Source organism: Heptranchias perlo, chromosome 28 (genome assembly GCF_035084215.1).
Source record: "Heptranchias perlo isolate sHepPer1 chromosome 28, sHepPer1.hap1, whole genome shotgun sequence".
In the NCBI taxonomy this organism is placed as follows: Eukaryota; Metazoa; Chordata; class Chondrichthyes; order Hexanchiformes; family Hexanchidae; genus Heptranchias; species Heptranchias perlo.
The window spans coordinates 4,931,924-4,954,991 of record NC_090352.1 but is presented as its reverse complement, the minus strand read 5'-3'; the positions used below and the strand labels follow the sequence as shown (position 1 = coordinate 4,954,991).

At 39.6% G+C, this 23,068-nt stretch overlaps 1 protein-coding gene across 2 annotated transcripts in view; it reads right to left on the bottom strand.

Annotated features, from left to right (window-relative positions):
* The window catches only part of eif4h (eukaryotic translation initiation factor 4h), a 73,841-nt gene that overhangs the window by 45,924 nt on the left and 4,849 nt on the right, over window positions 1-23,068 (bottom strand). Inside the window, exons 2-3 of one of the 2 annotated variants that reach the window (XM_068007953.1) lie at window positions 7,164-7,342; window positions 5,783-5,847 (exon numbers count right to left, since the gene is read on the bottom strand). In XM_068007953.1, the coding sequence (XP_067864054.1) occupies window positions 5,783-5,847; window positions 7,164-7,342 (244 nt within the window). The remainder of the gene's footprint in view (window positions 1-5,782; window positions 5,848-7,163; window positions 7,343-23,068) is intronic. The other variant, XM_068007954.1, reaches the window with a different exon arrangement.

The following is a 23,068-nucleotide window of genomic DNA, read 5'->3' as shown; positions in this document are numbered from 1 at the left end:
CTGTGAATGGCCAATCTTGTTGCCAATCATAAAAATAATCCACAGAGTACTTGCAGAGTGACACTAGTGCATTCTAGGAGCTGTATTTTGTTCCCTGATTAAGCATCTTCTTTCAGATGACAGGGAAAGAAGCCCCATGATCTCCAGTCCAAAGTGCTTGAAAGAGAAGTATACATTATTGGAATACATTATTGGAATTTGCAAATATAGAATAGGTAAGCTTAAGGAGTGAGTTGTGATTACGTAATTTTTAAAGATGTGTTTATTTTGCAGGAAACCTTATTTCCAGTTCTATGTCTTTCAGTTATTGAGAAAAGATGGTGGCCAAACAAATTTCAAAAAATATTTTGATTGACCTAATTTATTCCCATTCTCCTCCTTGCTAGCTTTTTTTATTGGTAGCTGTATGTTGCCTCGTGATTCTTGATTGGCTGTTTTCATTTCTACCTACTACTTGCTCGTTGGTACATTCCCAAACTCTTCACTTGTGATTTGTTACTGTTTTATACACATGACTTTTAAGTCGTCACACACGTCTCTTTTGACAGCTGTGTTATGTGACATGCAGCACATCACAACCATTGTTCTGGGCATGTTATACAACAAAACCAGTGCGATCCAAATACTGGAACCATGATTTGAGCCTTCCAGATGTCAGGTCAATAATGTCACTGCCACTCAAACGTGCGCCAATGTATGCTCTTTGCTGGGAGGTTTGCATTGCAGTGTGGTAAGGCACATTTTGAGGAGGTAACCCATATCTCCAAGTCGTCTTAATACTGGTACATGTGAGAACTCCATGATTTCCTTGAGATACAAATGTAGTGCACACTCCCCAGAAACTATATTCACAGACTATATGGACTTTCATTAAGTGGTACCCTTTCTGTTGATGGACACCATGGGATGTTGCACAGAATTCTTGAATGGCCGCATGGGCCCATACAATGAAAGGCCATACCCTGGAATCTCAAAGGCTAGGACACTCAAAAAACACAACTTCTCCTGCTGCTGTATGTCAGTGATGATTTTAATCAATTCAGCATGTTAAAACAAAGCATCTATTAGCAGTGGTGAACCACAAACTAACTCATCTTGCTGGATTTCCCGGAAGAAGCCTGTGGCAAAAATTTTGAGTGCTGTCACCATGTTGACTGTCACTGACAAGGCAATGCTGATGTTTCTCCTGGATTGCAGGTCTAATTCAAAGAAGTGATATAATTTATTTATGGCCTTTGATGAGGCATAGCCTCCTTACATATTGTTTCTCAATGAGGTTGAGGATCTCTTTTACCAGCAGTAGACACACTACCCAGGATAGTAGTGGATCTTGATTGTCTACGACCTGAAAACTCCTTGACCCTATTTTGTTGCTTGTCCTCTGCTCCTCCAACATGTTCAGCAAAGTAAGATCGCCAATGCTGCTGTACATACTGAAGCAACTGGTTTGTCCTTTACAAAGCCTCTTGCTTTGTCCACTCAAGACTTCAATCAACTCTGCTGCTTTACTGCTATCTTTAGCATTAATGACATTTGCTGTAAGCGGGCTGGAAGGCAAGCATTTGCATGTTCACCTATAATTAGTCCTGAACAGGCCAAAAAACCCATTAATGCTGGGTTTATGCATTATTGTAGATTAAGCCAGTTTGGTCCTGGAGAAATTCAAGGAGCATATGCAAAAATGCGGTAATGCTCCATTAATGCAAACACACCCAATGCATTAACGCGCATATAGCATACGTGAAAGCTCTGAGGTACAAGTAATTCTACCACCTCCGCATCTAGGGAGGATCATCATACCATGCGAGCCACTTCCAATTTGCATGGGTTTATGCAAAAGATGGAGGATTCATGAATTATTAATCTATAGCAGGTTCTGGCAGGGTTGGTGTAGCAGTATGCAATCCACGGCCAGTTTGCATGGGGTGTAGTGGGGTGGAAGGGGGGGGGAAGAGACATCACATGATGGAGGATTCATGAATTATTTATATGGTCGTGGCAGGGTTGGTGTAGTGAGATGGGGGCACTAGAATGGTAAAATGTCAGGCCATGCCCATAACTTCCTCAACAGTGAATCTCTGATTTTGGTTTGCTATGTGAGGGTAGTGGTGGAGGGGTGCTGAAGTGCAGGGGAGGTGCTTGCCCAGCAAGGCAGAGAAAATTGGCGGTCGAGTTACTCAGCCTGCTTTTGCCCACCTCTTAGTTCTGATTACAGACTGGTATTGGAAAAAACTTGGCAGCAGGATGTTTGCTCAATGTCTCGGCTAGAGAATGGTACTGGATGGGAGTAACATGGATAAAGTCGATCAGTTAGGGATTGCTATGTTGTTTCTTAAAATGCAAATTTTCAGAAGGTGCTAAATGGGAAATATTTATTTAATGTTTGATATTTCCTACAGCAACCCACAAACATTTTTCTTTATTATTTAGAGAAAAAAAATTATCACTTCACACAAAGAGAACTGGATTACCGAGTTCTTAATCACATTTGAAATCTCCCTCTGATTGTGGGAAAGTTTTTTTTTTCCATCTCCCCCAAACCCTACTTAACTTCTCTGATTGCTTTTCAGTCTTACACGACATATACTTTTGGAGCGTTTCCGTTATAGAAACTGAGTAGACTGATATTAATCTTTAACAAAAATGAAACATTTTTGTCTAAGATGGATTATTTATTGGAGTTCTTTTTCTTGCTGGTTACAGTACATGCAAGGTTAAGATGAAATAACGTTAGCTGATTCATCAAGATGTAGAGAACACACATTATGGTCTGGTATGCCAAAGGCATCAATATGCATTTGCAGCTTTTTCCTGTTTTTTGGGTGACAGCCTCAACCAAAGCCTCCCAAAGTCAAGATGATCATGGTGGAATGAGGTATATTGCAGTAAGTCCAGCGTAGTGACAAGGATTCTCTGTTCAATCCCTGGGTCCCACTACATTTAACTAGATATTTGGCACAAAAGGAACACTCTGGCTCATAAGGGACTTGAGGTTCACTTACATGAGTCATCAACGACACTGCACCCAACGAATAAATAGCATAAAAGCCTAAAAATGTAACAGACTTGAACATAAAAAAGCACACACCAGAAATGGACTGACTACTGTTTGACAACCAGACTGTTAGAGAATTTCAAAACTTTTGTATTAAGTCTTTACTTGTTAGTCATTGCTTGCTGTTGGTGCATTTTGTCGATGGGGATGAGAGTAGAGTTTTAAAAAATATTTCTAAAGGATTGGGTATGAGTTGTTTATGCTAATTTTCTCCCCATCACGCTTGAAGGTGTTAACACTTACTGAGGTATGGTCCCACAGTGCAGGCAGCTAAGCAGCCTTCTTTCATATGTGAGTCTCAGGAGTGCATGTTGTCAAGTTGTTTTACCATTGAGGATGTCACAGTTGCATTTGATCCTGTCCTCACTCGATGTCCACACACACATGTAGTTTCCAGCGATCAACCCTGGCTGATTTTTTTTTCCAGCTGTAGTGTTCCAATTTGTGCCCTGGCTGTAACCAGCACAGACTGGGAATTATAGAATCATAGAATCATAGAAGTTACAACATGGAAACAGGCCCTTCGGCCCAACATGTCCATGTCGCCCAGTTTATACCACTACGCTAGTCCCAATTGCCTGCATTTGGCCCATATCCCTCTATACCCATCTTACCCATGTAACTGTCCAAATGCTTTTTAAAAGACAAAATTGTACCCGCCTCTACTACTGCCTCTGGCAGCTCGTTCCAGACACTCACCACCCTTTGAGTGAAAAAATTGCCCCTCTGGACCCTTTTGTATCTCTCCCCTCTCACCTTAAATCTATGTCCCCTCGTTATAGACTCCTCTACCTTCTTGATTTTGACTATCTACCTTATCTGTGCCCCTCATAATTTTATAGACTTCTATAAGATCACCCCTTAACCTCCTACTCTCCAGGGAAAAAAGTCCCAGTCTATCTAACCTCTCCCTATAAGTCAAACCATCAAGTCCCGGTAGCATCCTAGTAAATCTTTTCTGCACTCTTTCTAGTTTAATAATATCCTTTCTATAATAGGGTGACCAGAACTGTACACAGTATTCCAAGTGTGGTCTTACTAATGTCTTGTACAACTTCAACAAGACATCCCAACTCCTGCATTCAATGTTCTGACCAATGAAACCAAGCATGCCGAATTGAACCCCTGAGTTTCTTGTCTGTGTAGCCTAGTACACTGGGCAGTGTCTTTACCCAACACAGGGATGCTATTCAATATGAAATACATAACCAAGTGGAAATAATTATAAGTCGTAAATGATTTTTTAAAAAGCTCCTTAAATAAGAGGACCTGCAATTTTATAGCAATGACTAATATATATATATATATTTACACACACAAACATTCAGATCAAGATCAGATTATAAGTATATTAGTGGACCTCCCATGATGATGTTCACAGTGAGTTAGAAAATGCAGTACTTAATAACATAGCCTGCTAAGCCCCAATGTCTAACATTCTTCTCACTCTCGGGACAACTATAAATCCTCTAGCCATGAAGTCTCTCTCTTCCTGCACACTACAGCCCTCTCAACAGGGTGTCTCTCTCTCTCTCTCACACACCTAATTGGGGGAAGAGCACCCTGTTGAAAGTTCTCTCTCAACCCACCCTTCAACAAGGTCTCCTCCCCTCAAAAGGTTCTCTCTCTCTACCCACCATGACAAGGTATCTGTTTCTGCTCTGTTTTCACCCCACTCAAAAAAGTTTATTTCTCCCTTGTCCTCCTAATAGGATCTCTGCCTTTCCTCTTCTCCATAACAGATGTGTCTCTCTGTGTTCCGACTCACCTTGGTCCCCAAATGGGCTTCTTCCCCACGCGCCCTCCCCCCCTCATCCCTGATAAAGGTCTCTTCCTCTCCCTTCCCTCATTCCCTGAACAGAGTCTCTCTGAATGTCCCTTGCCTTTGCTCAAAGGATGTCTCCCCTTTTCCCCAGGAACACCGTCTGTCTCCCTCTCTTCTCTCCCTGAGCAACAGTGCTGCTGAAATAAATGAATACAATCAGGAGTTTATCAGAGAGGGATCCCTGTGTGTGTCCATGTTGACTCTCCTCTCGCCCTTTCCTCCTTCACTGCTCTTATCTTTTTACTTCCCCCTTTCTTCTCAGTTCTACCTCTACTGCCTGTTTCTTAGGTCTTTAAGAGGCGGGGTGACTGTGGAACTATCATGGCAGCCATATCTTTCAGGAATTTTTTGGTAGAAAACTGAAATTGAGGAGAAATGCTTTGTGCAATGTGATAGGTGAATAATGAAAGTAGAAAGTAGAAAACAGCCAATTGAAGGAGAAAAACATACACTTAAACACCTAACCATTGATGAGCAGACAACTGACTAACGATCATAATGTAACTGACAGGTTCAATGCTCACAATTTAGACAACATACTTAACCAACATGACAGATGCAAGAAATTTTATTCTAAGATCACATTAATAAAAGCTTAACCACTACAAAACAATACTCCCCAAAAGCCTGGAGTTAACCTGACATCACTTTAAAGGAACTTGCTTTGACATTAGGAGCCAGAGCCAAGCTCTATAATGATTCATAAGGCCTGGCCATTCTTACTAATTTAAAATACAAGTGTTCAAAAGGTGTACAGATTGCCAAATTAAAAATTATACAACATAAAGTATTCTCCGACAAGGTATGCTTACAAGCAACAGTTGTTCTGAAGTCTATGAGATCGTATATTTAGAACAATCTATTCAATATTTTGTTGGCTGCTACTGAAAATAGATACTTACTGCTCCATCATATGTCAAAGCTTCTTTAAGAGATTCCAGGTCATCAAACTCTACATAACAAAAACCTGAAAAACATTTAAATTCAATTTTACACACAATACTGTTCACCAACACAAGCATATGAGCATTAACACAACTGCTGGGACATCAAATCAAAAGCTATTACTTCTAATGAATTAGAACAACCGAAAAGTGACAAAATAAATGCCACTATTGCTGAGAGTTGGTAGGCTATTCAACTATTGGAGGTATCATGGCCGATGTCCACATGTACTTTCCAGCAGGAGTCACTTCATAGCAATCAGAATTGGGAACCCTGATTAATTTTTCCCCTACCTAGGCCAGGGGCACTGAGGCCAATAGCAATACCCTTATTTTCACCCCACCTGAGATCATCTAACTCACAGACTGGACAGTGAAACTAGGATCCTTCCAGGCTCTTTCTCTCAATCATTCAGTTGGTAATTGCAGTGGTTAGACTGGACTATATTTAAATTCTGCTAGCAGGTTCCCTGATGGCTCAGTGAATTTATGTAGTTAATAATTGAGCCATACAGAGCAGGGAGGTAGGTCGTAAGATTGATCCCTGGTTTGTGTTGAGTAAGCCGATCTCAGCTACAGTGGCAGTAAAAGCACTGCAGCAGACCTCAGCTTTCGTGCTGGAGATCGCTATTCAGTGACCTCTGCTGGAAGTGCACATGTGCAGACATCAGATGAGAACAGGATATGCTGTGATGCTCCCTACAGTTGAACAGTCTGCTCACACTTACTGTGAACCCTTACACACGATTAATGGCCATACATGCGAGCTACCGGAATTTGTATCCCAACAGAAGAGGAGAAAAAAATTCTCCCGGAAGCTTGTGGAAAAGAGGTGTAAGAATGCTTAAGAGTGTTTGACTGAAATTTAATGTAAGTGGGTTAAAGCCTCTGCTAAAGTAGCAGAGAGGAATTTCAAATGAACGTATTAAGCATTCTTACATTAGTATGTCAGTGTAACATCAAGGACAATGACTGCTAAATTGTAATAGCATAACCTCGTTTTTAAAAATATACTAATTTTACAACACGATACCTCACCATCATTGAAGATCTAAAGATTTTGTTTTCAAATAAAATAATTTGGAATCAAAGTTTTAAAAAAAAATAATGGGAGAATTAAGAAATGGTTGTAATATTCATAGAAATGTATTGAAAATCACTTATGCAGTTTATAGGGCAGGAAACAAGTACACATTTTGAAAGCATTAACAAAGATTAAGAAATAAAAGAAATACATGTCTTTAAAATAACAGGGCAGCTAAACCACAGGTCTACAAAACAAACTTCCAATCTGTGTTAGCATAAAAATAAAATCAAAAACTTGTTTTACACTGTATACCTTTGAACTTGTCTGTTTCTTTGTCTCTGACTAGTCGAACACTCCTTACGTTCAGCTCCTTAAAGATGGCATCAATGTCTCCTTGCACAGTGTTAAAAGGTAGGTTTCCTACATAAGCTGTGTATGGGGGTTCTGTCGGTAATTCCTTCTGTTTTCGAGAACCACCAACACGAGATCTTCTGAAACAATAGAAAACAAAGTCAACCTTCAGGCTGGCCCAAGTGACATTTATCCTGAACTCGAGTTCATCTCTAACATAGTTACATCCCATTTAATAAGCACATCATAAGATTTGTCATAGACAGCTTCAGTTTTATCAAACTATCCTAGAACTCGGAAACTAATGTAACATATCTTCCACTGACCACCCAGATCTTGTCCACTCTCTACCCAAAAACATGACCCATTATTTAAATTAACTGTTAAGTAAACTATGAAATGCCTCTTAAAAATATCTTTGGTAAATTATTTGTGGGGAACCTAGTTACTATCTGTGGTTCCTGGTACATTTATCCAGTGTTAACTGGATTGGTAGATTTGGGAAGCAATGAGAATTTAATATTTCACTAGCCCATGCTCATGACTACAGCAACCACGTTACCAATGTTCTAACTTTGTAATGGTGGATTGGTACTGGGACTCTTGACATCAAGAATGCACAAATTTCCAGCTCGCAAACTGTAACGTACACTTGATGATTTTGGTGAGTGTGCTCTCAATGGTGGGGTGTTGCTGCAATAGAAATATGGGGGGGGGGGTTGGTGGAATAGTGCAGTAACAGGAGAATGGAAATGAAAATAATAATGCCTTTACACCTATGGATCTTGGTTTAAAGTAAAACTTCCCGTCAACCTCAATAGCCTTATGCACAATGAGTATGGGCAATCTCAATCCAGATGGCCATGAAATCATGACACAAAGATTTGGCTAAAATTGCAAATCTTACTCAGCAGGATAGCTAGTGCAGGAAATGGAAATGCTCCACTAGTGCAGGTTAAAGCACATTCTTGCACCAAGATTGGGTTTTGCTCTGGATCTGGCTGCTACCAATGCTGAGTGGCAAAAAGCATAAATGTATCCCTTCTCTAGCACTGATGTCCTTCACGTCAATGAGCACAAAATTTATCCAAAAATATAAATTAAAAATGAAATACAAACTTGCTGCAGAATATTTTGGTGCATCATGAAATTCTGCAATGTATTCAATTGTTCATTAGACTCTCACTGTCTATAACAGTACTAATTTTAATTTGTGATGTGTTGCTGCCATTCGTTTAATTAAATATGGGCTGGAAATTTCAAGGTTTGGGAAAGTTTAACATTTAAATATCACTGTACATCATTAATCAATGTATTATTTAATCAGTATATACAGTATTGTCTTCCATCAAACGTATGTATGTCATCTCATGAGCTGAGTAACAGAATATGTTCTGTTTGTCTAATACAGAATATCAAAGGGTCAGAGCTGGTAGAAAATTTACAGAGTATGTTTGAATGCTGCTATTACCGTTGATCCACTTTAACTAAAGGACACTTCATAAACCCAGGTGTTACGACTGGGACCTTTTCCAACACCTTTTACTCATATCAAAGGCTAGGTGGCAGTTTATAAGGAGATTACAATCTGAAAATTTTGAGTTTGTGTAGACCTGGTCTAATAATTGATCCTGATCACAAGTTGTTTACTGGAATTCACATAGGATGCTTCCTGACAATCCAGAAGATAGAAAGTATAACAAAACTAGACCTGCTTCCCACAGGCTAAAACTGCTGAATGAATTTATTTACTGTTAGATGACATACAGAAGCACAGTTAGACAATATACTACACATACAACTGTAGTTTTCAATACAATAGAACTGGGGTGACTGTTTAAGAGAATAGAGTTCTCCCAAAACTTTTTGGCAGATTCTAAAATGAGAGACCACTTTTTGCAATACATAATCAGCTGTGCAAAAAGCTCTAACCATCCTGAATATATGTCAGCAAATAGCAGAACTAAAAACTAGCAACCAGCTTTGTCCAATTGATCCATTTTGATGTAGATGCAATTCCTTTGAAGACTGTCTTTAGCAGCCAACTTTGACTGGAAGCTTACGTAACATGCAAATTGACAAGATACTTGGCTGACACATTGACAGATGGCCAAAAATTCCAGGAAATCAAACTGTGGGCAGTTTTTGGGAGACCAACAAGATGCAAACTGCAGTCCAGTCTGACATCAAATCTTAACAAACTTCTTAAAAAGCAAATTGTTAGCTATAACGGGATACAACATCTTACACAGCTGGAGACAATTACCTGTCAAACGACAGTTAACTGTGGTAATTCAGGATGGAGTGTTTGAGCCCTTTTGAAGTATAACCAGTCTTCTGCTGATTGTTTTCTTACATTAACAATGAACATGCAGAAATCTCCTAATTTTGGATGCCAGGTATGCATTATATCTACATGGAGATTGGTACAACCAGCTAACCTGAGGAACTGACATATACACTGCTGAAATTTTGAGATTTAACCAGTAAAGCAGCATAACAAATAATGCAATTTTTGCACTGGTACAAGCAATACAGTGGGCTTTACAGTGAATTGTTACCTTCAGCCTATAATGAGCATTATTAGAAGCCAAATGTAAACTGTTATTTTCAACTTTTGATTTCCAAATTTTTATTTCTAGTCTTTTTTTAACAGCAGCACGATTATCATACGATCATTATCACAATAGGATTTGTGTATTTATCTTGTGAACTACGTACATCATCCTAAATCCATGCTCTGAAGCCAGTGCTTACAAAATACAGTGAAACTAGTTCATAACAATAAGCTTTGCACCAATATTAGGTGATTGTTATAGACAGGTAGTGCTTGAGGCATTTTCCAAGTAGTGCTTATATTTGAACTGTGTCTGTGTGGGTGACAGATAATAATGCTGGCAATATAATGTGCATATATACTGTTGTATTGAGGGTTCTTCCTGAACATTCACTGGAATAATCATATCTGTATAGTAAAGGCACCTATAACTAATTGACAGGTAAACAATGCCTTGCACTTATATATAGAGTTTTTAAACAGCAAAAAAACATCTCAAGGCACACCACACATCAAGAAAGAAACAGATACTGAGTCTTTGTGAGGCATTAGAGAGGTGACCAAAGGCTTGGCTGGAGAAATAGGTTTTAAGGAGGCTTTCAAAGGCAGGCAGAGAAGTACAGAGGTGGAGAGGTTTAGGGAGAGAGTTCCAGAAAGTAGAACCCAGACCACTGACAGTTGTGCCAACAATGATGGAGCAGAAGGAGCAGGGAATGCACAGAGTCAGAGGACCAAAGGGCACAGCAGGGAACGTGACACCGGGGGAGGTTCCAGAAGTAGGGTGGGGTGAGGCGGTGAAGCGATTTGTAGGACAGGGAGCTGATGTAGGTCAGTGGGGACAGGGGTGATCTTAGTGTGGGATAAGATTTGAGTGGCTAAGTTTTGAACAAGTTGTTGTTTATGGAGCGTGGTGGTCAGAGACTAGTAAGAAGGGCACTGTAGAAATCGAGTTTAGCAGTTTGGATAAGGGTTTTGGCAGTGGGGGTAAAGTACGGACAAAGATGAGTGATGTTGCAAAGATGGAAAGACGTGACCTTGGTGATGGATAGGATATGGGACTTGAAACTCAGCCCTGAGTTTGAGGTTGATATTGCATACAGTCTGGTTCCACCTGAGCGAGCAGCCAGGAAGAGGAGGAGTCAGTGGCAAGGAAGTGAAATATTTTATGGGAGCAAAAATGATAGCGTTGATCTTTCTGATGTTAAATTTAGGAAATTCTGGCTCATCCATGACTTAATGTCGGAGGCAATTTGGAAGCACAGATCATGGGGTCAAGAGAAGTGGTGGAGAGATAAAGCTAGGTGTAGATAGCATGAAAATGGGCCTGATGCTTAAGGATGGTGTCACTAAAGGACAACATGTAAATAACAAGAGGTTGGAATCAATGCTGGATCCTTGGAAGTTCTAGATGTGATCATGTGGGGAGGAGGAGAAGCATTGCTTAAGATTTGTTGGTAGCAGGGGAACCAGAAAAGGGGAGTTCCGAAACTGGAGGTTGAGAACGGTGTGGTTGACTGTGGTGAAAGCTGCGGAGAGACTAAGGGGAACGATAGGAAACAATAATACACCTTGGTCAAAGTCACAGAGCATGTCATTGGTGACTTTAACCATAATCGTCTTAGTGCTGTGAGCAGGGTGGGAACCCGACCGAAGGGGTTCGTGGGAGGGGTGGACATGAAGCTGGGAGTCAATGAAACAGTCAAGGGCCTTAGAGAGGAAAGTGAGATTAGAGGTGGAAGTTGGTGAGGACAGACGGATCAAGGATGAACTTTTTGAGGAGGCAATAACAACGGCAGTTTGGAAAGGGAGGACAGTCCTGCGGCAAAAAGGGTCAAGCACAGGGACCAGGAATGGTACTTGAATAGCCAGGCGTTGGGAGGAGGAAGTAGGTCTTATGGAAGATATGAAGTGGATGGGGTGTTGGAGAGGGGGAGAAGCTGCAGAGTAACAGGTGGTTGAGGCTATGGTAAATGAGGGGCTGAGAGTGGTCGAAGACAGAGGAGTAAAGGAGAAGAAGGTGGTGGCTGAGGCAGCTTCATTAAAAAACCTGAAACTAGCAATGTTAACAGCTGAACGTCAAACCTTATATATAAGGACATCTACAGTTTACTGATTTTTATCCATTTCTACCAGATTTCTGTTTTTGTCCCCAGGTGGTGAATCGCTAACAATAGATTCCCTCACAAATTTACTTAAACCCCACCCCTCTAAATTCCCCGTTGTTTTCCTACCTAAAATTGGACCCAGCGCTATGCGCGCATCACATCCATAACATCAGCACCCAAACTTTGTGCTGTATGTGCCTTGCTAACGTTACGGATGCAAGGTGTCTGCATCTCTCAGCCCAATTTTCTGTACAGAACAACACTGCTCTAGTACGGCAGGTGGAAGGAAAGGGAGAACGAAAGGAAAATCACTTTTGGCTCAGGTCAAAAGGTAGGCAGATGCCATGAACTGGACTTTTACTGGTGACAGAAAATCTGACTGAATAATTAGTGAAGATTGATATTACTAGGGTCTTCAAACATGATAAACTTAGTTAACTCAAGTGTCCTACAACCCGATGGAAAGAGGCTTGAGCTTCCCAGAGGGCAATCGCTAAAGCTGCTTGCCTGTTTTGTAGAATCTTCGACCTCAACTCCTTTCCCGCCCAATCCCCATATCCCTTGATTCCCTTAGAGTCCAATAATCTATCCATCTCAGTCTTGAATATACTCAATGACTGAGCATCCACAGCCCTCTGGGGTAGAGAATTCCAAAGATTCATAAGCCTCTGAGTGAAGAAATTTCTCCTCATCTCAGTCCTAAATGGCCGACCTCTTATCCTGAGACTGTGCCCCCTAGTTATCGACTCTCCAGCTCACAGCATCTGCCCTGTGAAGTCCTCTCAGAATCTTATATGTTTCAATGAAATCACCTCTCATTCTTCTAAACTCCAGAGAGCATAGGCCCACTCTACTCATGAGAAAAGTATTCGATTCCATAAATGAGCGTATTAAGGACCCAGATTTGGCCCATCGATCTCTTCTTGGCCACAACAGTAGCATTTTATTTTGCTATGTTTTGAGCAGAACTGCAGGAACTGGAATGGAATTACGGAATCTATTGCTTTTCTCATGCCTGTCTGAGGCAGGGTTTACTCCCTTAATTTGAGCAAGAGGTGTCAGCAGATAAAAGCCATAAAGCAATGTGCCAAATAAAAACTGATTTTTATTGATTTTCTCTGAATTTACTCAGGCTTTGGAGTCCAATGTTTCCCCCTTAGTTTTGATTCTAAAAACAGAACCTAAAAAATATCCCCCAAAATCTGGGTTTTTAAACCAGCAATAAAAAAACTTTAATGGGGTGTGTGTGTGTATATAAAATAAAAATTATAACCAAGCAACTTCAAATGTCTAGATAAGCCAAAAGCTATATGAAACATTAATGGTTGCAGGGATATGCACAGCTTTTTCTCTGTAGCTTTTCAGCAAAATAAGCACTGCTACATGTACAAATATAGTGATTGTGAACAAAGTAATAGCGTGGAAGCCTATCCCAATGTTCACGCGGTCTTCCAGTTTATCCCATCTTGCACTGGCTTTCTTGGCTCCAACAGCTTCCGGACAATTTCCAGGCTTCTTTGGTGCAACTGTTTCCTGGTGTAAACAGATGTCCTGAAATGGCAGGTCTCCACAGGGGTGGAGTTGAAGGAGATAGTGAATAACATTACATGGATGGAGTACTTTTATATTGAAATAAGGTTATCCTTCTCCTTTAACTCCCTATCTAATAGAAGCTTATGCTGATAAGATTAGATGAAGCGGGGTGAGAGGACTCTCTTGTGGAGCATAAACACCAGCACGGACCAGTTGGGCCAAATGGCCTGTTTCTGTGCTGTACATTCTATGTAATTCTATATAATAAACAAGCAGCGATCAAATCAGTAGAGAGAGTTGGTGGGCAAATTAGGTGCTGAAAAGACCAAATTGAAAACTCTGGCAAGAAAAATAATAACAATGTCTTTTCATTTAGAATGGAATTGTTGTTCACCGTTTACAAAAACGATTTGGACTCGGAAATCGGAAGTACAATTTCAAAATTTGTGGATGACACCAAATGGGGGGTATAGTTAATACTGAGGAGGACTGCGACAAAATACAGGACGACATTAATAAACTTGTAGAATGGGCGTGTAATTGGCAAACGAATTTCGATATAGACAAGTATGAGGTGGTACATTTTGGTAGGAAGAATTAGAAGGCCACATACCCCTTGGAAACTAAGAGTCTAAATGGGGTAGAGGAGCAAAGGGATCTAGGGGTACTGATGCGCAAATCACTAAAAGTAGCGACACAGGTTAACAGAGTCATAAAAAAAAGCAAACAAAGCACTGGGGTTTATTTCTAGAGGGATAGAATTGAAAAGCAAGGAAGTTATGCCATACTTGTATAGAACCTTGGTTAGACCACACTTGGAGTACTGTGAATAGTTCTGGTCTCCATATTATAGAAAGGATATAAAGGCACTGGAGAAGATTCAAAAAAGACTTACTAGGATGATACCAGAACTGAGGGGTTATACCTATCAGGAAAGATTGAACAGGCTGGGGCTCTTTTCTCTAGAAAAGAGAAGACTGAAAGGTGACCTGATAGAGGTCTTTAAGGTTGAGAGGGTTTGATAGAGTAGTCATCGAGAAGATGTTTCCACTTGCGGGGAGACCAGAACTAGGGGCCATAAATATGATAGTCACTAATAAATCCAATAGGGAATTCAGGAGAAACTTCTTTACCCAGAGAGTGGTTAAACTGTGGAACTCGCTACCATAAGGGGTAGTTAAGGCAACCAGCATAGCTGTATTTAAGGGGAAACTAAATAAACAAATAAGGGAGAAAGGAATAGAAGGATATATTGATGGGGTTAGATAAAGAAGGGTGGGAGGTGGCTCGTGTGGAGCATAAACACGGGAATGGACCTGTTGATCCAAATGGCCTGTTTCTGTGCTGTACTTTCTATGTAATTACACGATTTGCATCCTTGGCTTGGTAATTAGATGCGCCTAATTGTTGTGAGCTGCAGCTTTTACAAAGCCTAAATCCAATTAGTGGTGGAATACTGTAGCTCTATTAGCAGGCTACAGAGAGAGAAAAACCTTTCCCAATCTTGGAATCAGTCCAGTGCAAAGCCACGTAGACTAATGGGCTAGGTGAGGATGACCTACTCAGTGGCTGACTCCATTATCTAAATAATTTACCACTGCAGCAGCAGCACCACTAGAACTGGTAGCTTTTTTTAAAAAAAAACTGAGTAATCCAGGTGAAGGGCCAACCCGTACCAATTTTGCAAAGATTATGAGAAAGAATGAGTTTAATCAAGAAGCAGTGATTAAGTAATGCCAAGCTTGAGATCTAAAAGCCTGTACATTGCAGGAGGAAGGGAAAACTGAGGGATGTAAGGAATTCCAGTTTGAGATCTGGGGAAAAGTGAACTAAGAGTAGGGGACAGTACGAGTCTTCATTTCAATACAGAAAGTAGAGCAGCTAATTTGGAGTACAGGAGAAACAAGAAGGTTCAAAGCTGCAATGACCATAACAATAATGGCAAAATAGGGAGAAACATAAATATTATAATACAATACTAGCTGATGTCCAGTATTCATTGTTCACAGACATTTTAAAAGTATATTTAATATAGTTACTGTACTATATATATTTCCTGCCATTTTATTGTTCACCTAGTTGCACTACATATCTCCATTATAATTTCATAATAAATTGAAAGTGCAGAAAACTCTCCTCCCAATTTGTATTCTATTTATGATCCTCGCAACTCTTTTTGTGATGGGAATATTTGTAGGCCAGGAAAAAACAATTGAAACTTCGGCAGTGTGGTGTCATTTCTTGTTATGGTTACCAAGGATTAATGGCAGGTGAGATTTTTCAGTCACATTGATCTCATGGACAAAATACAGCCCTTAAAAACAATGAGCAGTGATTACCATGTCATTACCAGGGAGCAAACAGAAATGTGCCAAATTCCTTCTTCCATCTCGTCTGTCTTTACCAGCAATGGTCCAGAGCTCTATTAATCAAACATAGATCAGGTTGGCCACATGATTCACTGAAAGTAATGAGATTACTAGAAAGCAACAGGAAATACAACTTTCACATGATCACTGTTGGCCAATGAGATAGCTTGAAAGCATCATGAGGCTTTGAAAGGTAATGATATTTCAGCCAGTTTCCTCATAAGGGCCACAAACTATTTTTTAAAATATTATAAAGATACATCGATTTATATAGTTATACATGTATAATTAATAAAAAGGTTGCAACAGAGAAAGGTTGAAGGCTTGAGTTGAGAGAAGGATCACTTCTCAAATGACAAGCTTTCTCTTATATTTTGGTCAGAAGTGCGACAGAGGCAGTAGAAGAGTCTCCACAAATTAGAGGGCAGTATTCAAGTCTTAGATGAATTTGATTTTTTTTGTAGAACTAAGTTGTTGAAGAGTAAAGAGGAAACAAATCTTTGTGGTGGTAACTTTAGCAATAGTGGAGATGTGGGAGTTCTACTTGGAATCAGAGGAGATAGTGAGGCAAAGAATGTCAGCAAAGGGGCTAAGGCCAACCAAAGGTGAGATGGCAACTGTTGACTGGATTTGCAAGTGATACAAAGCAACTGTGCATTCAAAGAATTAAAAGAAATAATCGATTTTCATTGCCAAGCGAGGGGAATTAAATAAAGCTGTAGTAATTCAACTATTGCACTGCAAGAGGAATGATCCTAGATTTGAATCATTAGCAAAACAGTGGTTGGAGTTGAATGATGAGTGGAGATCACTGATAGAGAAGAAACAGAGTGGGAGTTCGATCCCTAGGATGATGGAAAAAGAGTCAGAAAATGAACCATTAACTATATAGAGTAATTTGAACCTTGTGAAAGTTTTGGAGTCGTTAAATGATTCACCAAAGTCTTCACAATGAAATTCCAGTGGATTAAGATTCCAATGATTAATCCTTTTAAACGAAGCCTTAAGACATTTATTTTGTTTCTATATTGGATAATAGATCTCAGGAGACTGAGTTAACATGTATGATTGACAAAAATCACAGAAGCTCACTAAGTTATTTAAAGTATCTAGTAATTTTGTGCACAAATATATGCACCAAAAAATTAGAATAAATGAGAGATGCAGTAGGAAATGTATACTAGTATATACATCAAAGAGGATTTCTGACAGAAACAATAAGCTCCAGCAAATCCATTCTGAAATTGTAGGTTGAATAAAGTGAACAAGGCTGGGACGAGCTAGAAGTGTGATGCCACCAGAGGCTGACCTTTAAAAAATGAGTTCTTTAACAAAAATAATTAATGGGTTAATGTATTTGGCTGGAAATTCACAGTGGAGATACTGGTGCCTAACATTACAGCAGTGTTTCTGTAAGGTATATTGGGCCAGAAATTGCTGGGATGTCACATCATTAAAATGACTTATTGATGGCACTCACCATTATTAATTCATAAAAAATCCAGCAATTTGTGGAGTAAAAGAGATATGGCGTGAGTTCTGATTTTCCGCAAATTGCTGGACGATTTGCGCCGCTCCCCCGTTAGCCTTGCCAAAGCCAATAAAAGTCCCTTTTCGTCATGAAGCTACCCATTGAACTTAATGGCAATCGTGAAATTGCTGGATTTACGATGTTATTTGAAATTATTCCCACTGCAGCCATTTAGGACAGGTCACTAATGTCGGAGAGAACCATGGCAATGATGTGATTTGCGGTCCTGACATGACACCCAACCTTGGAGGCCCATAAAGGGACCAATGAAGCCATGGAGTCTCACTCCAGCAGGTAGTGAATTGTTCCTACAGGTTTTTTATTCTTTTTAATCTGTCTTGACAGTTCTTTTGTTTGCCAGTCTTGCCATTCACTCCTGCTAAGGCAATAATTTTCAGGATTGCAACATTGACATCACTGCACCGTTATCGGATCGATGGTCCAGTAATTTGCAGCCCAATTTTCAGCTGTTTCAACACTCAGATAAGGTCACTCATTTAAATGCAAATTAGATAGATTTTTTTCAGAAAATAACATTTTGGGATACAGTATATGAGTAATTTGAGACATGAAGTGGTAAGTATAGCATGCTTGGGAGGAGAAAGGTGAATTTGGACCTAAGCTCTCCATCACTGGGGGTTTCCTCGTGTCATTTCTGGGTCTGTTTGACTAATTGATAGAAATTGATTGCTATGATTAGTCAAATTATCATTGTATCATGCAACTACCAGGTGGACTTGTGGTCTTTTCTCGTCCAGCAATTCCTATGTTCCAATGAAACAAGTGCAATGACGTACCCACTTGGTATTCGATTGTTCTGATCATGATGGACGGGGTCGCTGGTTCTATACTTCATGGTTTAAGAACGTTTGTAACCCAATTGCGAATTGCTGTATTTGTCCTTGAGAAGTTAATGGTAGGGTAGGTGTGCAAAATGTACAATGTCCTCTTCTGCTTGTTCTTAATTTTTTTAAACTTTTCCTTTCTGTCTCTTTTTTCTCTCTCTCTTAATCCATTTTCTTTCCATCTCTTTATTCCTCTTTCTGTCTCTATTTTGTTTGACGCTAATTCACAGTATTTCCTTGTCTGTCTTTCGCTCGGTTTCTTTCTCTATCCTTTTCCTTCATTGGTCAAGGAGATAAGCCATTGGGCACAACCTTCATGAGGTCCCATATGCGACATTGACATCGCTGCGCCGTTATTGGATCGACGTTCCAGCAATTTGTGGTGCAAATATAGCACAATGCCAACGGTGAGCATAAAAGTCCAATTAACGATGTTCATCGCTAAACCCGACATTGCAGCAATTTCTGGCCCAATGTAAACCAAGTCAAATGAAACACCATTATTTAATGTTGGTAGCAACAGAGGGCCTAAATTCCTCTTTTAGCAGAAGAGGTCTGTTTCTCTCTGTAATTAATGGACTGCAATAAAATACATTCTCAGAGATTGCACATTCCCATGATTTTATTAATTAGAGACTTCCAATCCCACATTTTTTTCTGAAAACCACCATAAGACATTGCTGGACAATGCAACTGTTAAGGATGGACCACATGTAAGGATCTCAGTCAATGGTTATACTGAAATATGACGATAGCCAGAAAGATTTTGTGGGGAGGAGAAATACGAGTCTGATGGGCTGTAAATTTAGAGCCTCTACAACATCTTTTATAACAAAAGTTGCAGATTTTTGAATCTTACTTTTTCACCAATTTTCTCCCCTCCTGAAGACAATGTCTTCCACAGATGATGGTGAACCTTTCCTATCTTGCTCAGTTAGCCAAAGGCCCAACTGTTGCTGAAGAAGATTGATTACCTACAATAGATGCCGCTGCAGCTGAATTGCTGATGACTCCCATACCGCATTTCTCGTTTGGCTCTTCTTGGGACTCCTCTCCTCCACCATAATGGCATGCAGACACCAACATTCTGGCTCGCTTATCTGGCAGGCCCTTAATGGAGCAATGCACCCACACCACGTAAACCAATAACCCTGTGCCCATAATTCGAAAAGGGGTCTGGGCCTCTCCACTTACATGGACTTCTTCTGCCAGCAGAGTATCACTATGGGTATTTTGAAGCCAGTGAGACTAAGGATAAAAATAGACCTACTTGAACCTTTCATGTCCTCAGGATGTCCCAAAGCACTTCACAGCCAATTGGTTACTTAAGCACTGTAGTCGCTGTTTTATGTGGGAAAATAGATGAAAAGGGACTGTGGAGGCAAAGGTAACAGATGCCAGGGTTGGACTTGCAAGAGACATAAAAAAATGAAACAAACAAGATTTAGTGTTTCAACAAAGGCAGGTATATGGAGTTAGATCACAGATCAGCCATGATCTTATCAAATGGCGGAGCAGGCACGAGGGGCTGAATGGCCTACTCATGTTCCTAACTACTACACAAAGAGGTATACTAAAATAAGTTGATTAATGTAGCGTGGAATCGCCAGAAAAAGGAGTGCAGGTTGGATTAGGAGTGAAAAAAAAATTGGGGTTGTACTCTCTAGAATTTTGAAGGTTAAGGGGTGATCTGATCGAAGTTTATAAAATATTAAGGGGAACAGATAGGGTGGATAGAGGGAAACTATTTCCGCTGGTTGGGGATGTTAGGAGTAGGGGGCACAGTCTAAAAATTAGAGCCAGACCTTTCAGGAGCGAGATTAGAAAACATTTCTACACACAAAGGGTTGTAGAAGTTTGGAACTCTCTTCCGCAAACGGCAATTGATACTAGCTCAATTGCTAAATTTAAATCTGAGATAGATAGCTTTTTGGCAACCAAAGGTATTAAGGGATATGGGCCAAAGGCAAGTATATGGAGTTAGATCACAGATCAGCCATGATCTTATCAAATGGCGGAGCAGGCATGAGGGGCTGAATGGCCTACTCCTGTTCCTATGTTCCTATTTGAAGGTGCAACTTAAATAGAATGGGAGTAAGAAGTATACTGAAGAGTCAAAGGATGGACTATTAAAGACAGCATAGCGAGGGCTTTTTGTGAGCAAATTGGATGAGCATTGACTATAATGGTAAAGTATTCATAAGTACAGTGACAAACTAAGTCAAAGACTTTGGAGATATTCTTTACGGTGACAAATGATTCACCTATAGGAGAGCTCTGTAGGTGCGTAATATACACAAGGTCATCATTAGAGGAATGGCTATGCCGAAAACTATAGGGTCACAGATTAGGCCAGGACTTTAAAGGTGATGAATAATATGAGAATTAACATTATCTGCCATAAATTTACAAAGTGCAGATCTTAGAGCGATGACACCAGACAGCGCACATCTTGAGGACAACGGGAAGGAAACTATCAGGATCTGAGACCTCATTGGAAAACTATGAGTGAAGAATCTGATAGAATGGGCCGGGATAAACTTGATGTCAGTCACAGTGGTAGAAAAGGGTGGAGCAATGGATGGAGGCTCTTTACCATGATCAAGATTAGAGTTAGATGAGAAGGTGGATTTTTTCTTTAAGAGACAGCAACTGGACCAACAGAACAGAAGAGGGGTTAAGAGGAGGATTCATAGAAGCTTTGATGCACAATTTTGGCAAGAGACCAAAATGACAATCGTCAGAGGATAGCAGCTGAATAAAGTTGTTTTTAGCAGCTTTAATAGTGGGTTTACAGAAGTTATGAAGAACTGAAGTTGGCTTGGGATGCTTGAGACTATCCAAAATGGCAGATGTGACAGGCTCAATTTTAGGAGAAACAGAACTGGCACGAAAGAACCAAGTTGCGGTGTTAGGCAAAAACAAGATGAAATCTTCATCAGTTGAGTATCAGTCACCTTAATGCAGATAGAAGGATCAAAAGGGTAAAAGCATGTGAGTACAGAGAATGTTATAAACCCCAAAAGGGAAGTTTCATAGTTTATGACTAAGCTGAACTTTAAGATTTATTGAAAAGGTTGAACTTACTCTCAGTAATAGCTTTTCTTAATAAAATCAATTTCATTAGTTGTAATTTTGAGCATGGTTTCTGAGCAAAGCTTCTATCAGTGACAGCACGATTCACAATGATTGTGTGTAAATATGATGCTCACAACAGTAATAATCACAAGATATCAGTGCAGTATTGTTGGTTTTTATTTTGCTACAATTACAGAGGACACTGTCCTCAGAATATATTCGATGATCTCATTCATCATAAGCCACCACAACTTAGTGTGCAATATGAAAATGAATCCAATTTTGATTACATATAGGCTTTATAAAGCTGATTTACGTTGTACACTAGGGGCTGCACAATTTCATGACCTCAGAAACTTTCACTTTGATCATGCAAACAAATCAGAACATGAACTGAAGTAGCCATTTTGGGAATAATGAAGTCGTGTTATATTTAGAATTAAAAGAATAGTATTCCTTAATTATTGTTAGGAATCTTACAACACCAGGTTATAGGATTCACCTGACGAAGGGGATAATCTCCGAAAGCTTGTGATTTTAAAATAAATTTGTTGGACTATAACCTGGTGTTGTAAGATTCCTTACATTTGTCCACCCCAGTCCATCACCGGCATCTCCACTTAATTATTGTTGGCAGCTATCCATTAAGATTATGATTCTGCCTCTAATAATCTGCTCATTAAAAATCGCTGATTTTAAAATAATCTGAGATATTGATTTCCAAGATTATCACAAATGTTACCCTGCCAGAGCCAGAGTTTCAAGATGGATGAGCTGTGTAACTGCCATTCAAATCTATCTGCATCTCACTCTGTTTCATGGGCTGCCCTCAGAACAGCAACAGCTATGACAGGCTCACCATTCTGTCTTGTCATTCCTCCTAATCTAGAATGGGTGGCACTAGTTGGGTTAGTGGCACAGAGCAAGTGACAGATGTGCATTAAAAAATAATAGTTTTTAAAATGTATCTGCAGACAAATTTGATAATTTACCCTTAGCTAGAAAAAGCACACAAGATGTAAGCTATTAAACATACACTGTAATTCTAGATATTATATCTTATTTCACTTAATATTTATGATGCTGCATTGCTTACATTCATACAAGCATGAATGATCTGAATGCCAATCAATGCCTATGCAGAGCTAACTGGCCACAAACTGATCGGATTCATGTGGAGAGATCATCGTACTAATCAGAAATTTCATATGAGAAAAGAACTTCTGTTAAATTGTAGTAAGCAGCTTCAGCTGTATTTGAGTATTTGCATAGCTATATTAGATATATACAAATTATATAGATTTAACTGAACAAAATGATTCAAAATGAGACAACATTAAAATTTTGATCAATTTTAGTTAAATCATATCAACTATCACAATTTATGACTTCAATTTTTCAAATTATCAATAGTTGCACTGTGGCATAATCACTGATACTTTTTTTAGAATTTAAATTGGAATAAATATACTTTTAAAATCTGTTCTGTACATTTCATGGGGTGATTTTGTTCAATTTAGCATCTGATTTGTTAGTTCTCAGTTCAGATGTATGTGAATGGTGTACTCCAATCAACAATGTAAAATGATGGTCACACTGAAGACCAACAACTGCAAATCTGAGAAATTATACAGCTCATGCATAACGTAATACACTTACCTGGGAATAAACTAATCTCAAGGGTCACATAATGTCATAATCCACAAGAGTTTTTAATAACCATCATCTGAACCTTTAAAATGAAATTACAGCCTTGAAATCATGTCAGGATATCTTATTTATAAGGTGCTTTTATTCAGGCCTGGTTCTGTTGTTGCTTTGTTCATTGGCTACCAGTGCACTCCATCA